Below are 18394 nucleotides of genomic sequence, written 5' to 3'. Positions count from 1 at the left end.
AAAACAATTTTTTTTTATATTTTCCTAATATAAAAAGTTTCAGTTGAAACCATTTATGTATGCTGTAAGCCATTTTGCGTGTTTTTATCATTTTTCAATATTTTAACAGCGGGAAGATAAAAGAAGTAATTAACATTATAAAAACCTCTTATGAAATTTGAATGATGATTACATAAAAAAGTTAGCATGACAATTAATTTGACATTCGCGCTACAAATGTAATAACTTCAGGAAAAAACAAAAAAAATTTTATTTTTATAAACTTGACTTTTCTATCAAAAATGTAAAGAAAATATGTTATAGGAGCATAAAAAAAGAGATCATAAAATAAACTTAACAAAAATTTTTTTATTTATCATCTTGCTAGAGTAAGAATATTTATTAAGGCAATTTCTCATAACAAACAATAGCAAAAATAAATACCCAATTAAAAAAAAACAAACAACTTATTAGCACGTTAAATTTTATCTTTGTATTAACGCTACTTTTGGTATTTAAAATTTTTTTTGTTTGTTTTGTTATAATATTTTATAACAAAATGTTTTTTCATTTCATCAAAAAAATGAAAAAGCATTAGTTATTACAAATTTTGTTTATATTTATAAGTTTAATTTTACAAAAAATAAAAGTTTAGAAAATAGTATTTTATAATAGTTAGATCAGCTTTATATAAATAACAGATTGTGCAATATCAAATCAGTAAAAACAGATATTTCCTTATAATTAAGAAAGAATTTTGATTAAAAAAGTTATTCAAATTAAAAGAAATAAGTTTTTTTTTGTTTCTCTCTTTTTTTCTACCTCCTCTTCTATTTTTTACTAAAAATTAAATTCCTTGTAAACATGTTATAACTTATAGCACTGCATCAAAAATATTCATAAAGCGTATGTCTAACTTTTTTATCTTAAGGCAACTAAAAGCACAACGGTATATATTTTTAAATAAATAATACTTGAAAACTTAAATCTTTGTCACAAAAAAAAAGTGCTGGTAAAGTAATTAACTTGAGTTTTTTTCTTTGCAACAAGTAATATTTTTTTGTTTGTTAATAACTTTTTAAAAGTAAAAAATCATTATTTGCGAAACTGCAATTTTAAGAAATAATGAAAAAAAATAGCATAATTTAATTCATTTATACAAATGTCGAGAAAAGTAAGAAATTTAATTTATGTTAAATAGTAATAAAAAAAACAAATTTAGTTATTAAAAATTAAAAAAAAAAAATTTGAAACAAAATAGGCATTCCACAATATGTACATTTACAAAATTTGTTTTTCTTAATTAGTAAAATAGACTTGTTTTGCAGTAATTTATTTTATTGCAGTAGTTTAAAAAAGTTAATGTCCTTAAATAATAAAAATAATAAAGATAATTTTATGACATCAAAATCATGAAAAGCTAATGAGCTAAGCCGTTTTTTATTTTAAAACAAAGCCTGATATATATATATATATATATATATGTATATGTATATGTATATGTATATATATATATATATATATATATATATATATATATATATATATATATATATATATATATATATATATATATATATATATTAATATCAGGGATGCGAAGTCCCAAAAAGCACTCCGGATTTGAAAGTCACAAAAAGATTACTTTATCCTAGTTTTTGGTATCCAGGTGCTCTAAAAATATAAATAAGTTTATGGACTACTAATAGGAAAAAAATTAAGACTTTTAGGTTAGAGGAACAATCGTTTTTTGAGCCCAGAGTCCTTAGGTATAATGGCAGCAAGGACTCCGGGACTCCAAGACTCCGGGCATTAAAACAGCCACGATCAAATGTAAAGAAAAAAAACCCATAAGTGTGGTTAGTTACAGTATGCAATCGCACGCCATTTCTGTCCTTTTTTATTATAGCACAAAATAAGTCAACAAGCATGTTTAGAGCTTCTGAACACTACAGACTTAGAAAAAGTAGAGATATAAAGCCGGAGTCCTTTTGGGACTCAGCATCCCTGATTAAAAGTATTAATATAAACATATACATAAAAATGTATGTTTATATTAATACTGTAACAATGTAAATAATGTAACAATATTATAGGAAAAAACAATCATAAAGCCAAAAGCAATCTTTGTTCTTTTAATCATACTATTAAACATTAAACAACTCTAACACATCCTGCCATAATATAAATTTTGCTTGACAAGTATGTTTTATTGGTGGAAGTTACAATAGTTTTATTGGTGGTAATATTTGTTCTTTCTGACTGAAGTATTTATTGTTTCTAAACGGTGTATTTTTTTTTAAAATAATTTTTGAGTAGTAATTCAAAATCTCTTGCAAAAATATAAATCTAATTTAAATTTACTTTTTGAATACATTTTTTTTAGCTCGCACTCGAGATATTAAAGATCTGAATCGTAAAGCTGCTTACTTGACTCTTAGTGAAAAGGTTTCTGTACGCGCCCTTACTATTGCCCAAAGAATTAGTTTGCTAACTTTTGGTCTGAATGAAAGATCTGATATGGTCAGGCAATCATGCATTCACATGTTAAAACAATGGTTGCGTAAATTTGATAACAATGTTGTAAAACTTCTTGAAGCTCTTGACACTGAAGGTTCGCTTGAGTGTTCTAAGCTTGTGCTCGAAGCACTTTTGAAAGGTTAATTTTGTTGTTGTTGTTTTTAAAATTTTTTTATATAATTAAAATATTTTTTTATAAAATTAAAAACAAATGTCACAAATAGTGTTAAAAGATAATTTGAATGTTCCAAATTAAAAAAGTTTTCACTTAATGTAAAACTGCTGAATGCATACGCAAATTGCCATTTTGAACGTAAAATGTGAGCTGTGTAATGCTTCTTAACAAGGCCTGATACAGTAGCGTCCTAAAGTTTTATGTTTTGTGCAATATTTTAATTAATTTTTAATGGAAGTTTAATTTTATTAAGCTTATTCGTTTACGATATAAACTTTCTTAAAATATAATATAAAATTTAAAGAACAACCAACTACAAGAAAGGAACAGGTCAACCCAATATTATTAATAAAAAAGAGAAAATATTGCTGGTAAAAATCTCAAAAGAAGCTCCAAAAAATCTGCTGTGGCCTCAAATGCTAAACATTGTCTTCGTAAGGCTTCCTTGTTTTGCAGAAGACCATTGAAGAAGCCACTCTGTAAAGAACCGTAAAGCTTGAGTTGTTTGCAAAAAAACAACAACACTTAAATTGGACACCAATTTAGTTGGCAAAAGTTCTTTGGATTGAAGAACCAAAGTTCATGCTATTTAAATCGGATAGAATTGAGTATGCTCGACATCCTGCAGGTAAAAGATTAAATCCTAAGTGCCAACTTACAACTGTTAGGCATGGCGGTGGAAATATTATGGCTTGGGGTTGCTTCAGCCATGATTGCATTGGACCTATTCTTTGTATTGAAGAAATTATGGATCAGCATGTGTATAATAAGATAATCAATAATAAAATGCTTTGTCATGCTAAGGATAAAAAGCCACGAGGATTGATATTTCAACAAGATAATAATCCAAAGCATACTACCATCTCTATTAAAAATTCTTTGTCATCAAAAAAATTTGCTTTCTTGAGTGGCCATCACAAACTCCTGATCTCAATCCAATTAAACATATATGGGAACACCTAGATCATCAGTTAAAAGGTCAAAAACCAATAAATAAGAGTGATTTATTCGCTTTAATTGAATCAGAATGGTCGAAATTTCCATTAGATGTTATAGTCAAGCTAGTAGACTCAATGCGCATTGTTGCCAGGATATTATTGGCTCTAAAGTTTATCTAATTGAATACTGATGTTTTAAAGTTAAATATGTATATTCTTATAGTTAGACATCTAAGTTTATTGTTTGTGGTAAAAAATAAAAATTGTTTTGTTAAAACAAAAAACCTCTTAACTCTTTGTGTTTAAAAAAGACAAAATCAAGTACACTTTATTTTAAAAACTATTAAATTTAATTAAGGAAACTAATAATATTTTATTGTTTTTTAAAAAAACGACACAAAAAGGTTATTAATAGAATGAAATGTTTTTATTAAAAAAAATAAAAATAAAAACATTCTATTTTATTATTTATATTTTTGTATTTTTTTTTAATGCGATAAAAGTTATTCAATTGGAATGTTTTTGTTTTTTTTACTGTTTCCATACATCTACTGACAAATACATAGAACATATGAGAAGTGCTGCTACATTTACTGACAAATAGGTAGAACAAGGCTGCAAGCAACCACTATTAGAGTTAAAATTTACTGGAAGAGAAAAGATGAAGTTTATTAATTCCAGATAAGCATTAAAAAATGACTTGAAAGATTGCAAATTATATGAATTAGGAAAACAAGATAAAGGGAGCGAATTCTAAAGAACTTTGGGAGCACTTAGGAACAAGAAGAAAGATTTTTAGGATCAGTCACAATTGAGACTTAATAAGACTTAATTGAATGAAGAGAAACATGATAATTAATTTTAGTAAATGACAAATTTTAGTAAGTTTTAGTAAAGTAGGCGCTAGCTCTTTAGAATAGAGCCCATTATAGTATTTATAGAAAAGAGAAAGAGAAACAACATTACGACAATGTGACAATGGTTGAAGGTTGGCTGCAAGAGCAGGTCCTTGTATAAAAGAGAAAGGGCATCATTCGAAAATTTCTTCCATATATTGTAACAATATTCTATACAAGGGCGGATTTGAGATAAAGAAGCTGGAGTGATATGTCAACCAATAGATCTACCTGTTTGTCCGCTATATCAGGTAGGATGTGATTAGTGGAATCAAGAGATGAGGTTGGGGAAAGTTTTTAGCCAACAATTGAGCTTTGTTTTTAGGTGAGGAAACAAAATCTGAACCATGAGAGATGAATTAACAGATTTGCCCTTTTTATAGATTCACTGTTTAAGATTCTCCAGAAGTCACGAGAGCCTTGTTTTTGAGATGAAATATGAGATTTCATGACCTGAGAATGGCGGGCTTTGGCCTTTGATGTGAGAATTTTTAAAAGATCGTTTAAATTAAAAAGAGTATAGGGCCAAGGATAGAACCTTGAGATTTGAAGAAGAAATAGCTTAATTTAAATTAGTCTCACAAAGAGCAAGCAAGTCCTTTGAGTTTTGCAAGAGGTAAGATTCAACTGATGGATAGGTTTTTTTATTTTTTATTTTTTTTGAACATTATATTTTGATGTTAAAGAAGTGTTACAACCTACATAAATTTACAAATAAAATTAATGGCCTGAGTAAGAAGAAAAAATTATTTTTGTCCTATCGCTGAGCTCTGTGTTACAATATATATTTTTTACAAAAGTTTTTCCAAGAGTATAAAATATAAACTAAGAAATAAGAAAAATGTTTACAAAAATATTAACATTAAAATAAGATCTCTTATCTAAAAGTAATACCATAAATAAGTTAGATAAAACAAAAAATATACATACAAACAAACAATTAAAAAAAAATGCAGTTAATGATAATGGATAATGTCAGTATTTATTTAATTTAGCTTTTGAACTTACAGGGTAATTAAATTTAAGATAAACTTTAATTAATTACATTATTTTTTAGTTGATTTTTAGTGTTTTAGATGATTTTATTGATCTGTTTTAAAAGAAACAAGATAAATCAACATCTGTGTGTAATAAACACCGCTTTGATTTAATTTTAAACTGATTAAGTGAAATATTCTTCTTGGCAACAATGTTTGGAAAACTTTTCCACAAAAATGGCCCACAATTCTAAATTGAATAAGAACTCAGTTTTGAATAAGATTTAGGTAAAACAAAGTTATTTATGGAAAATCTTGTAGAATACTTATGGTGTATTTCTTCAAAATAAGTTTTAAAATATTTCGGAGACAGTCCACATTTTGTTTAATACATTAACTGTAAAACTAGATGGATGTTTAGTTTGAGAATATTTAAGGCACCACGTTTATGTAAAAGATGTTCACAAGAAACAGCTTTACCAGCTCCAAATACAATTCTAACAGCATGTTTTTGCTTGCTGTACAGTTTTCTTAACTTAGTGTGATTTGTACTTGCCCATATGGTATTGCCATAAGTTAGATAACTATGTATAAAAGAAAAATATAAATTTTTTAAGAACCTAAAATTTAAAAATATCTTTGCTCTATAGATTAGGCCAATGTTTTTTGATATTTTTTTTCAATGGAGTTTATATGTTGTTTCCATGATCGATTTTAATCAAAATTTACTCCTATAAAATTAACAGAAGTTTGCCTTTTGATGTCAGTTTTATTAATTTTGAGATTAGGTAAAATAGGAGGTATTTCTTTTGATTTGCTTGGTTTGTGGAAAAGGGAAAATTTTGTTTTTTGAACATTTATAGACAGTTTGTTGTATATAAACCATTCATTTACTTTATTTAGTTCTTCATTGACTACCTTTAAAAGTGTTTCAATATTTTTAGGAGAATAAAAAAAATTAAAGTCATCTGCAAGTAAAATAAAATTTAATAAGTTTGATGTTGAAGATAAATCATTTATCTATAATAAGAAAAGTAAAGGTCCTAATATAGAACCCTGTGGAACTCTACAAGTTATAGCATTTTTGGTTGTTTCTATATTATCACATTGTATGTATTGTTTTCTGTTCGACAAGTAGTTTTCAAACCAGTTTGAAAACTACTTGTCGAACAGAAAACAATCGTCAAGAACAAAACAGAAAGTTTCTGTTTTGTTCTTGACGATTTTAGTTTACCTTTTGTTATCCATGGAGATAAAAGTGATTTTGAATTTATATAAAACTTTTTCAGAGAAAATGCTTTATTGTATAGTTTACAAAATTATGAAAAAAGTTCATAAGCATTGTTAGCATCGTGAGATTGAAGAGCCAGCTCCCAATCAACACAATTGATTAGAAAGTTGCAAAATTTTTGTGTGGAGTTTTCATTGGTTTCATTGTTTAAATATATGTTTTGAGGGAGTATTATTAGGTATTGTGCTGTTAGTAATAAGAAATGTTGGAAAATGATCAGTCAAATCAGTTTTTGTTATACCTGTACTAAAGCAGTTATCAAGTAGAGAAGAACTTTTTGTGATTTTTGTAGGTTTGGTTATTTGTGGAATAAGATTATTTTGTTAAAATGTACTTACAAAACATTTAACACTATTATTTGACGCATGGTTCAAAAGATTAATATTCAGGTCACCGACAAAGTAAACATATTTTTGAGTTTTATTAGTTACTTTAAAGACCACATATATCAGTAAAAAATATATTGAAATAATTAGGTAATGGTGATGTTTTTCATGTTTAATGTTTTTGGGTACTTAGTTCATGATATAAATAAACAGCATCCTAATCATTGACCTATGTAGTTACCTCAGTCCGGCTAATTAAAGTCATATCTTAAGGCTCCTTATGTAGCCTTGATGATGCACACCAAAAGCTCTAACAGGGGCACCATCCATGCGCAACATGGCACTGCTAATACTCTGATATTTTACAGCTGTTGATGGGATCAGCCACTCTTGGGGTACTACAGTGTTTGAGAAACCAGCCAGCCTCAGAACCATTAAGCTGAATTTTAGAGCTGTAGTCTCATAAGGCAATAACAGTGTTGCACATATATATATATATATATATATATATATATATATATATATATATATATATATATATATATATATATATGTATATATATATATATATATTGCGGTAGTGGTGTAGTGGTAAAGCGCTTGCTTCATAAGCGAGAGTATCCGAGTTCGATCCCCACCACGTCCCTGGTAGTACCGCGCTCAACTTGTTTCTCCGCGCAGCGGCCTTTATCGTCAAGGTTCGTGTTTCGGAGTTATAGAGTTGAGAGAGGGTTATAACCACAATTAAGTAGCCTCCTCATCTGTAGTGGCCTTCTGGGCCTTGGGGAGGTGAAATAACAAAAAAAAAAAAAAAAAATATATATATATATATATATATACATATATATATATATATATACACACACACGCGCATATATATATATATATATATATGTACACAAACATATATACATGTATATGTGTGCAGGCTTCAGCAGGAGTAAATGAGTGCAAGAGCTATAAATAACCAGTCTTCGCGGACTGCGCGGCTGCCCGCCTTGATAGTCTAGCACGGGCTTCTTTGAAAAATTAAAGTTATTATGTTTTGATGAAATTTTTTTTATTCTGAAATTTTATTTTGTTGATTCTCCATGCCAGGTATAGTAAAAATTGTAGTCGTAATTTTAAAAGTTTTTTTAGTGATAAATACACAGAAAAACAGCTTGCAAAAAAAAAAACCTTAAGTTTTTTTTTTAATTAATTTTTTTATATTTATTTTTTGTTTAATAATTTAGTAATTAATTAAATAATAAATAAAAAACAATATCCATATGTTAAAATATAATCAATCGTTCTAATAAAACAATCATATTGTTGTTTTATAAAAACGAATGATCTTAATTATATTATTATAAAATTTCATTCATTTCTCTTCTTCTTTATGATTGAAAATGTCATTGTATATATAAACTTCTACAATCGCTTTGTTAACAAAGTAGGAGAGTGACAAGTCATTTAAAAAGACTTTGGTAATTAAACTTCGTATAGTTGGATACGTGTAAAGTTGAGATAATAGTTTTTTAATGTTACACTGCAGTTTTTATCTTTCGCTCAGAGTTATTAGTATGGACTCTACTTAGTGAGTTTTTGTTATTATGTTTTTGTTTTGGTTTTGTTTCTCGATTTTTATTCAGACTTTATTCTTTTATTCTCCAGTTTTATTAGTTGTATAATTCGATTTTTGTTGAGTTTACTCTAGATATAGTCAAACCAATAATTTGCAAGCAACGCAAAAAATGGCAGAATATCAAGCTTCGCAACCATCACGTTTCTTTATTCAAGCATCTTGACGTTTACCTAAAAAATTTTGCAATTAATGTAGCAATTTTGCAAGATCTATTTAAATATTAATATATTGTCTTTTTAAAATAATGGAATAAAATATGACATTTTTTATTGCGCTTCTTTTTTGATTTATTTTTCTTGTGCTTTGTAAACTAAATTAAATTTTAAAAATTTAACCGTGACATAATACAAAATTATACAAAAAAGAAATTGTCTTTATTATCTAACAGTTCTTACTGTATAAGTTTACAAAATTCCAAAGAATACTGAAAACCCAGACTATTATGTTAAATTATTTTCCAACACATGCATATTTTGCCTGCTTTTTACACACTAATTATTTATCTTTTAACATAACACAGAATAATACGGAACAGTTATAGCTGTTTGAAATAACTTGTTTGATTTTTATTTTTTATTTTTACATCAGAATATTCAAAAAAAAATTTCATAATATTTTTTAGCATATCCTGAATGAAATAGTTTTGTTTTTTAACTAGTAAAACAAACAGTTTTATAAAATTACATCATTTGAGATGTTTTTAAGAAAATAACTAAATAAAAACATAAAAATATTTAACTTTATTTTTACCAAAAATTTGTATTTTGCACAGGCTTTATTTCGTCTGTGTAAACTGATTTGCACAGGTATGGAGGCGGGCACGGGCTATAGCCCACCATTTATTCTGAAGCATCTGTGTGTTTGTGTGTGTATATATATATATATATATATTTATATATATATATATATATATATATATATATATATATATATATATATATAAATAAATAAATAAGTAGAAGATCAAATTGATAAAACTTCAATTTATACCAAAAATTAAATTACAGGAAGTCGTAAATGTCTTAACTACTGTAAATTTTCACACATTTGTGGATTATGCTGACACTATTATAAAAAGAAATCTTTAGAATTGATTACTTCTGCTTTTTTTTTTAAAGGGGGGACTTTACGTAATTATTATTTGAGCTCACTTATTTTTATAGTTTTTTAGGAGAAATTTATTTTTGTGCCTGCATTTAGAAATCAATTCTAATTTTTTTTTGTTTAATAAACAGTCTTGGTTTGCATGTGTAATTATTTCAAATTTCTCTTGTAGGCATAGTATGTATTTTTTGGAAATATTATATGCAGGTTCTGTTTTAAGGATGGACCAATTCAGTATAAAATCGTCAATATTTTTATCTTTTAATTCCCATATGTATTTTGACAGGATGGTGTCTTTTGAATACTTTTTATTTTCAAAGGATTGCTTATGATTGGCAAAACATTTTTTTCCATTCACCATCTGTCAAGCCAATTATCAGGTACATTCTTAGAGGAAACAACACATTTATATGCCACGTTTTTTGATAAACAATTTCCGCTCATTGGAAAGTTGTTGTTTTTTGTTTGCAATTACAATTTTCTGTCATTTTTCATTTTTAAATTTATGCTTATTTGGATTTGAAAGCTAATATTTAAAAAAAAATTTATAATATATTTCTAATTTTATCAAGCTGTGGACCAGATTTTTTATGCATTACTATTAAACCATCATCACAATAAAGGCCTAAATCATTAATATTGATTATTTTACTTAACAAATCTCAAATATATAGTCCAACAAATTCACAAATTTCTGCTCCATCTTAACTATCCATTATTACATCATTCTTTTTCCAAGTTTCTTTATTAAAATAAAGTAAGGTTTTGTGTGGCTTTTCGCAAATTTAATTGTTTTAGCTAAATATCTGTAGTATTGAGGAGAAAAATCATTAATGTGAAATTGAATAAATGTACAGTCATTTTTATTTCGATTATGGAGAACCAATTTATAACATCAGTGGTATTTTTCTGCTGTTGTAAATTTAATTTATTTCTAAGAATATTATTAATTTTGTCCAATTTAATTTTGTTTACATGTCCAATATCACTTTTTAAGACAACCAGTAACATGCAAGGAGGTTTGGTTTATGTTCTTTAAGTGTTACTAAGGCTTGGGCAGAGGCAGATTATATATATATATATATATATATATATATATATATATATATATATATATATATATATATATATATATATATATATATATATATATATTTAATTGAACTATAATCAATACTTCAATTAAAAAGTATATATATATATATACTTTTTAATTGAAGTAAGGAATGTAATATATTTTTTAACCAATGCAAAATTTTTTTTCTTATTGCAAACTTTTTACTTTACAAGTATACAAGTTTTGTTTTTAACAAAATCTTAAAGAGTATAAAATCATGCTCAATTGAGAAGTGCATGACAAAATAGTATTTTTTTTTAGTATTTCATATAGCTATATATAGGCGGGTTGCAAATGTTTACAATTTAAGTGCATGCCCGGTAGTAGGTAGGCAAAAATATAAAATAAACAAAAACTCTATTTTGGACTATTTAATAAGAGTTCACCTAACCCATGTTCTCTGACTTCAATTCTCATGCTAATCCTGATGAAGAATTTTATTTTAGAAATTGATATTAAAAAATGTTTTGTTTCCCAATCCTTATGGTATCGAGGAGAAATTTTGAAGAAATAATGCTAGTTTGTTTTCTAAAGTCAGTTATGGTGACATATATATCACAAAGTTTATATAGCTGAGAAAGTATGAAAGCGTATAAATCCCTTGAGGGTTTTAACTATTTTGTCTGTGGACATGTGCAAGATTTTTAAGCAATATACTGGTATTTCAAAGTCCAAGTTTAACAAACTTAAAGAACTTTATGCAAGGACTTTTTACAGCTGTTCTAAGTATTGACAAAACAGATTTTTTTTTTTCTAGTGAAACTGATACAGCAGAAGAAACCAATGAAATGTGTATCTCAGAACCTTTGACATATTTATTTGAAGCAAACTTTTCATAAGAAGTTTTTATAAAAAAAAAAGGTAAACTTTTCAAAAGAAGTTTTAATAAACAAGGATATACAATAATTGAAACTTTACAAAAAATGTTATACCTAAAAATCTTTTAACAGATTATCAGAAATAACTTGTGCGCAATGTTTTTCACAGTGTTGGAAAGAGTATAATTGTGGTAGAATTACTGTCTCATACCTTTATGAAGCATGTCACAAAAATGATAAAAAAAATCATATAATCAAAATAGAACACCCTTACTCCTACCACAAACAAGGTCAAATGTTAATATGTGATTTACCTTATTGTGATTTATTTATATGGTCCCCTAATGAATTTTATTCCTACTGCTTGTCAAAGAATGAACTGTTTTGTGAAAACATGCTTGTTAAGTTAATTAATGTGTTTACTTTAAAAGTTCTACCTAAGTTATTAACTAGAAATTGTTTACCAAATTCAGAATATTTAAGTAAAGTTTACTGTTTATGTCATAAAGCACAATTTGGTCAAGTGGTTCCATGTGCCAATATTAATTGCAACTATGAGTGGTTTCACTTTGCCTCTATTGGAATAAAAGAAAATGGTACTGTCCTCCCTGTCTAAATACAGAAAAGACAATGTAAATTTAAAAATTATTTTCAGATTGTAAATGATAGTATGTTTCAATATATTTTTTCCCCACATAAAATATGTCAAATAAATAAATTTTGTTAAGAAAAAAGTGTTAAAGTACAATTATTATATTTTTAAAAGAAAATTGTATATAATTGTTTAGAAATGTTTGATAATTGGTTAGAAAAAACACTTTTGTTTGAATTAACTATTGCACAAATTGATATCACAATATTATTCAATAAGTCTACAAGCGTTATCTATTTGTGTTTCAGTGTATTTATCTTGTTGTATCGCACTTATCCAAAAATTCCTTCTTTCTTTTCTTTTGTTGTTACAAATGGAATTCGGTAAAAAATTAAACAATTTACTTTTTTTTTGCTGCTTAAGCAACCAAAAGCACAACAAGATACAGGCATTTTGTTTCAATGTTTTGTTTATTTAATTTTGCCTAACTACTACTGTGCATGCGTTAGTTTGCGGCAACAAGATACAGGCATTTTACCAGTTGCAAATGTGAACATTTGCAACTGGTCTATAAAAGGAATTCTGTGATTTAAAAAAAAAATTAATCTTTTCTATTTTACAAGACAAGTCTTGTAACAACAAGAGTTGTTACTCTATTTTTATTTGAAAATTTTAATTTTAGATGCATCAATTCAAAAGTTAGAAGAACACGTAGCATCACTACTTTCAACTGCTGATTGTTCATGTGGCAATGTAAAACTTCCTTCAGCTGATTCTCTTGTAGTTGAAAATGTTTACTTTTGGTATATGGTTTGTCAATATTTAAAAAAGTTAGGAGATAAAGGAGAAGACCTCTTGCAACAACTATTACCTGAACTAACACATTTTTGTGATTATATACAAAGGTTTTTTTTAATTTCTTTTTTTATATATATAATTAACTCAAAACAATCTATAAATCACAAAAATTTTTTTTTGAATTTTGAATCCCCCCTTTCATCCTTAAAGCCACTTTGTGGTAAGGGGGTTGCGTTGATATAAAATAGTATCTTTTGTACATTAGTTCGTAATTGTTATTTTTTTAACATAATATCTCTCATGTTTAAATATTATCTTAGTTAATGTTATAGTGGAATGAGTGAGTTGTAATGTAATCAGCAAGTAACATATTTAATACTATTACATTATTAAAAGTAATACCTACTTTTAGTATTTATTTTTACTTAACATAATACTTAAAAAAGTTTAAGTAAAAAAGTAGAAGTAAAAACACAAGTACATAATATATTTAAACCACTTTAATTACTTTTATATATGCTGACAATAAAACATTTTTAAGGGTATTGAATTATTGTAAAACAGCTATAAAACAATACTGCAGTATTGTTTTGACAATAAAATACCTTGTGACACAAGCTCTTTAAATTTTTTTAGATCAACACAAGTTTTGTTAATCTTAAACAACTTTGTGACACTGTTTTATATAGTTTATAACGTTAATAACACAAGACGCGTTTATAATTTTTAAGTTCAAATTTAATTTTTCTCTTACTTTTCATTGTAAAATAATTTTTTTGTTCAAATTATTTTACAATGAAAAGTAAGAGAAAAAAACTTAAGGTTTAATAAATCGAATTGTATTTCTTTAAGTATATGCTTAAATTATTTTTTTGGAAAAAAATTTCTTTGAACAGAGTTAAAATAATTTGTTTTTTTATTTAATTTTTGGTTTATTGTTTGCAATAATCACTGGTTTAATGTTTGGAATAGAAAGTTTCTACTTTTTAAACTATTTTCAAGAAACAAAAAATAATTAACTATTCAAAAAGTTTACAATTTAGATAAAGCTTTCTTCTTCACTTGCACTATGTTCTATGTTCTGATATTGTTAATGTAGCTAGATCTACATTTAACTTTATGGTCGCCGCTACAATTAAATTTACAATTGAGCAATAAAATTCTTTTAAATTTTTCCAATTTTTTTTTTATTATATTTCAAATTTTAATTGCAAAATTATTTGAATAGAGAGAATTTCAGAAGACTAAAATTCTCTTATTCAAATAGATTTCTTTATTAGAAATTCCTGAAAAACAACTTGCATATTTATAGAAAATGTTTAATCTTGACATTGCTTTAAATAAAATGAAAATATTTAAAAAAGGTATCGCTTTTTCATATTCTATTCATTACTTGTTAAAATAATTTTTAGGTAAAAGCTTATGTGTTAACAACATAAAAGATATTATTAGAAACATTTGTATGGCTAACTTTTGTGAGTCTTTGAGTATATTAAGTAACTTGTTACTGTAGTAACTTAACTGAGTAACTTAACTGTAGTAATTTAAAAGATTGTTTTGATTTAGTTTATAGGTAAATTTACTGTGATGTACTTTATTTCATAAAGTAAAATCAAATTAAATATAACTTAAAAATATTATTTGCTTCTACACAGAGATTTAAAGTAATTTAAATTCAAAAGCGCTTTATGTTGAATGAAAATCTCCTCGCAAGAGAGTAAGTGATCATGCTTCTATTTAAAAGATAAATTTAGCGTGGCATACTTTTATGACCCCTAATAAAAAACCCCTAATAAAAAATTCTTTTAAGAATGATTCAAAAAAAAAAAAAAAATTATAAAAAGACAAAACAATCATGAAAATTTTTTTTTTTAAGAAAAAACTAATTGTGAAGGTGTAAAAAGCAATCGCAATTGCGATACACTTAATTCGAGCCCTGATATATATATATAATATATATCTATATCTATATATATACACACACACACACACACATATTAATATAAATATAATTGTTATAATTTTTATTCATTTATTTAATCATAAATAAAATTAAAAAAATTACAGATTTATAATTTTACAAAATTAGGTTTGGTGTTAAAAAGTCACAAAATTAGGTTTGGTGTCACTCAGTTAAAAACTAGTCATTGCACAGTGATGAGGAAAAAACTTAAATTTAAAAATTTAGGCCAAAATTAATTTTTTTGAATTATTTGTTTAAAATTACTGAAAATTCGCTCTATGATGTTAAAAGGGTAGAAAAGCAAATACAAGACAATAAATCTTTAAAAAAGGGTCAAATATGGTCAAGGGGAAGGGGAAGAATTTCATTTTGTAAAAAAAAATGTTATTAAAAAGTAAATTTTAAAGTAATTCAAAATTTACTTTTTGATAACATTCTGTCCTCAATAACTAAATAAAGTTAATGTTTAGTAAACTTTATATTCATTTTATACCAAAGTAAAAGAAAATGGTATTACCTTTTGCATGCATATATATATATATATATATATATATATATATATATATATATATATATATATATATATATATATATATATATATATATATATATATATATATATATATATAAATTAGTAAAAAACACTTATCTAACTTTTATCTTCTACTTTAAGTTTCACCATTGCTGGATCATCAGGAAGAGTTACTAAATCTCAAAAAAAATTCAATTTATAGAAAAAAATATTTTACAGGAAGTTATAAATTATTATAAAAAATTTTTTAATTACTATATTTTTTTTGTTAACGGGAAGTTGCAGAAAGTATTTATTAAATAATTTTCTTTGGAATGGGAATAGTTTAATTTGGTCATTTGTTTTTATAATTTTTTAAGAGGTATTTATTTTCGTGCCTACATTTAGAAATTAATTCAGATTTTTTATTTAATAAATTTTCTTGATTTAAATGAGTAATTATTTCAAATTTTTCTTGCAAACATAGCATACATTTTTTGGAAATGTTATTATAGGCAGGGGCAGATTTTAGAATTTTATTAATATATATATATATATATATATATATATATATATATATATATATATATATATATATATATATATATATATATATATATATATATATATATATATTCATATTAAAAGAAATGTCAAGAAAAACTCTCAAAACATAAAAGTTAAAATTGATTTATGTCGTATTTAGTTTTTACATTGCTAATTTTTTAATAAAATGATCTTTTTGAAACCACATTATTTCAAAATGGAGCAAATGGGGCAGCTAACTTTTATTTTCTAATAGAGATCAGGTCAGGTCATGCCCTGCTGCCTTGTAGGATACATTTTTCAGGCACAAGCTAGGAGAAGCTAACTCCAACTTAAAACACCCCCTGCTTTAGGGCTCTTGATTGATTAAATGCTAGAGATGGTGTCTCAATAAAAATACTCATCTAAGACAGATGTTAAATGCATCTGGCTACTGTCTTGTAGAAGGCCTCCTAGGCAAAGACTTAAGGGTTTAACAGATTCTATCTGTTGACCTGCCTTGCACCCCTTCTTCATCTATTAGGCTGGCGCAGATGTATTTTTAATTCATTGATTCCAGTTTAGAATGTTGAACGCTGGATCTTCTTGACTCAATGCATGGGTTTTGCTTGTGTCTCTGTTTTTATGACTAGGCAACTCATTCTATTATCTCCTAATGAGATAATAGAATGAGTTGCCTAAAACTCATGCCTAAAAACAATGACAGCTCTAAAACTCAGTTTTATGGTTCTGAGGCCAGCTGGTAGTCAGGTTTCCCGAACTCTTTGGTAGCTCTCAGAGAGGCTTATTCCATCAACAGCTGAAAAATAACAGTGTGCATTGTCGAGGCCACATTTGGAGCCTTTTGTTACAGCTCAGGGTTTATTAATAGTAATGAGGAAATTGCTTGGGCTATTAAACAGTGTACTGAGTACTCTCTATGCTTTGAGTCAATTTCTTTAACAAGTTTAAAAATGAATAAAGTACCAAAAACTATAAAACACAAAAAACCATCGTCATCACCAAGTTCTCTAAACCTTTATTTCACTAATATTTGTAGTTTTTGAAGTAGCTTTTCTTCTGTTGAGTCTTATCTCTTGCAAAGTTCACCAGACCTACTTACTCTTTATGAGATTAATTTGAGTTCAGCTGTCTCATCTTGTCATCTTAGTGTTGATGGTTATCTTCCTTTAATTTGTACAGACTCCAATAGTCACATGCTTGGCCTGGGCATTTAAATTCATAAGAATTCACCCATTTGTCGGGAAACTAGGTTTGAATCCCCAGACTATTCTTTTATGTGCTTTCATTTAGCATCACTTCACTCTATCGCCTTTCTCTTTGGTCTATATCACTCACCTTCATCTCAAGACTGCACTCTTTTTGATGTTATTTCTGATCAAATTGATCAAGCCCTTTCTCTTTATTTATCAGCCAATATTGTTGTTGTTAGTGACTTTAATGCTCATCACATTGAATGGGTTGGCTCTAGTGTCAGTGACACTGCTGGCGTTAAGGCCCACAACTTTTGCCTTTCTCAATCTTTTACTCAAATAGTCAACTTTCCAACTCGCTTTCCTGACAACCCTAATCATTTAGCTTCTCTGCTTGACTCTTGTCTTGTTTCTGATCCTAGTCAGTGCTCAGTTTCTCCACATTCACCCTTAGGTGCTTCTGACCACGGTTTGATCTCTCTAAAACTATTATCTTGTTCTTCTTTATCATCAGAATCCCCCTATCATCGTACTTCTTACAACTACCTTAAAGCTGACTGGGACTTTTCATGATTTTCTTTGTAATAACCCTTGGGTAGAAATCTTTCATCTTCCTGCTGACAAATGTGCTTCTTACATAACTTCATGGATTCAGGCTGGCATGGAGTCTTTTATTCCCTCTCGATAATTCTAACTCAAGCTTCACTCTTGATTCCAGATCAAGCCTCACTCTTCTCCATGGTTTTCCTCATGATGTGCAGCTACAATTTTCAATCGAAACTGTTATTTCTACTTCTATCAGCAAAGTAATTCTTCAGAAAACAGACGTCTTATTACTATTGCTAGAAGCCATTGTAAAAAGGTTTTGTTTAACGCCAAAGCCCGCTTTTCTCAGGTCATGAAATCTCATATTTCATCACAAAAATTAGGCTCTCTTGACTTCTGGAGAATCTTTAACAGTATCAATAATAAGGGCAAATCTGTTATTCCACCTCTCGTGTATGGTTCAGACTTTGTCACCTC

At 26.9% G+C, this 18394-nt stretch overlaps 1 protein-coding gene across 3 annotated transcripts in view; it reads left to right on the top strand.

Annotated features, from left to right (window-relative positions):
* Positions 1-18394, top strand: part of LOC100201297 (condensin complex subunit 3) — a 67851-nt gene that overhangs the window by 22701 nt on the left and 26756 nt on the right. For all 3 annotated transcript variants that reach the window (XM_065799307.1, XM_065799308.1, XM_065799309.1), the window contains exons 4-5: positions 2366-2638; positions 13043-13265. In XM_065799307.1, coding sequence (XP_065655379.1) covers positions 2366-2638; positions 13043-13265 — 496 coding nt within the window. The remainder of the gene's footprint in view (positions 1-2365; positions 2639-13042; positions 13266-18394) is intronic.

This window comes from Hydra vulgaris, chromosome 06, assembly GCF_038396675.1.
Source record: "Hydra vulgaris chromosome 06, alternate assembly HydraT2T_AEP".
Classification (NCBI taxonomy): Eukaryota; Metazoa; Cnidaria; class Hydrozoa; order Anthoathecata; family Hydridae; genus Hydra; species Hydra vulgaris.
This window is presented reverse-complemented; position numbering and strand designations above follow the sequence as displayed.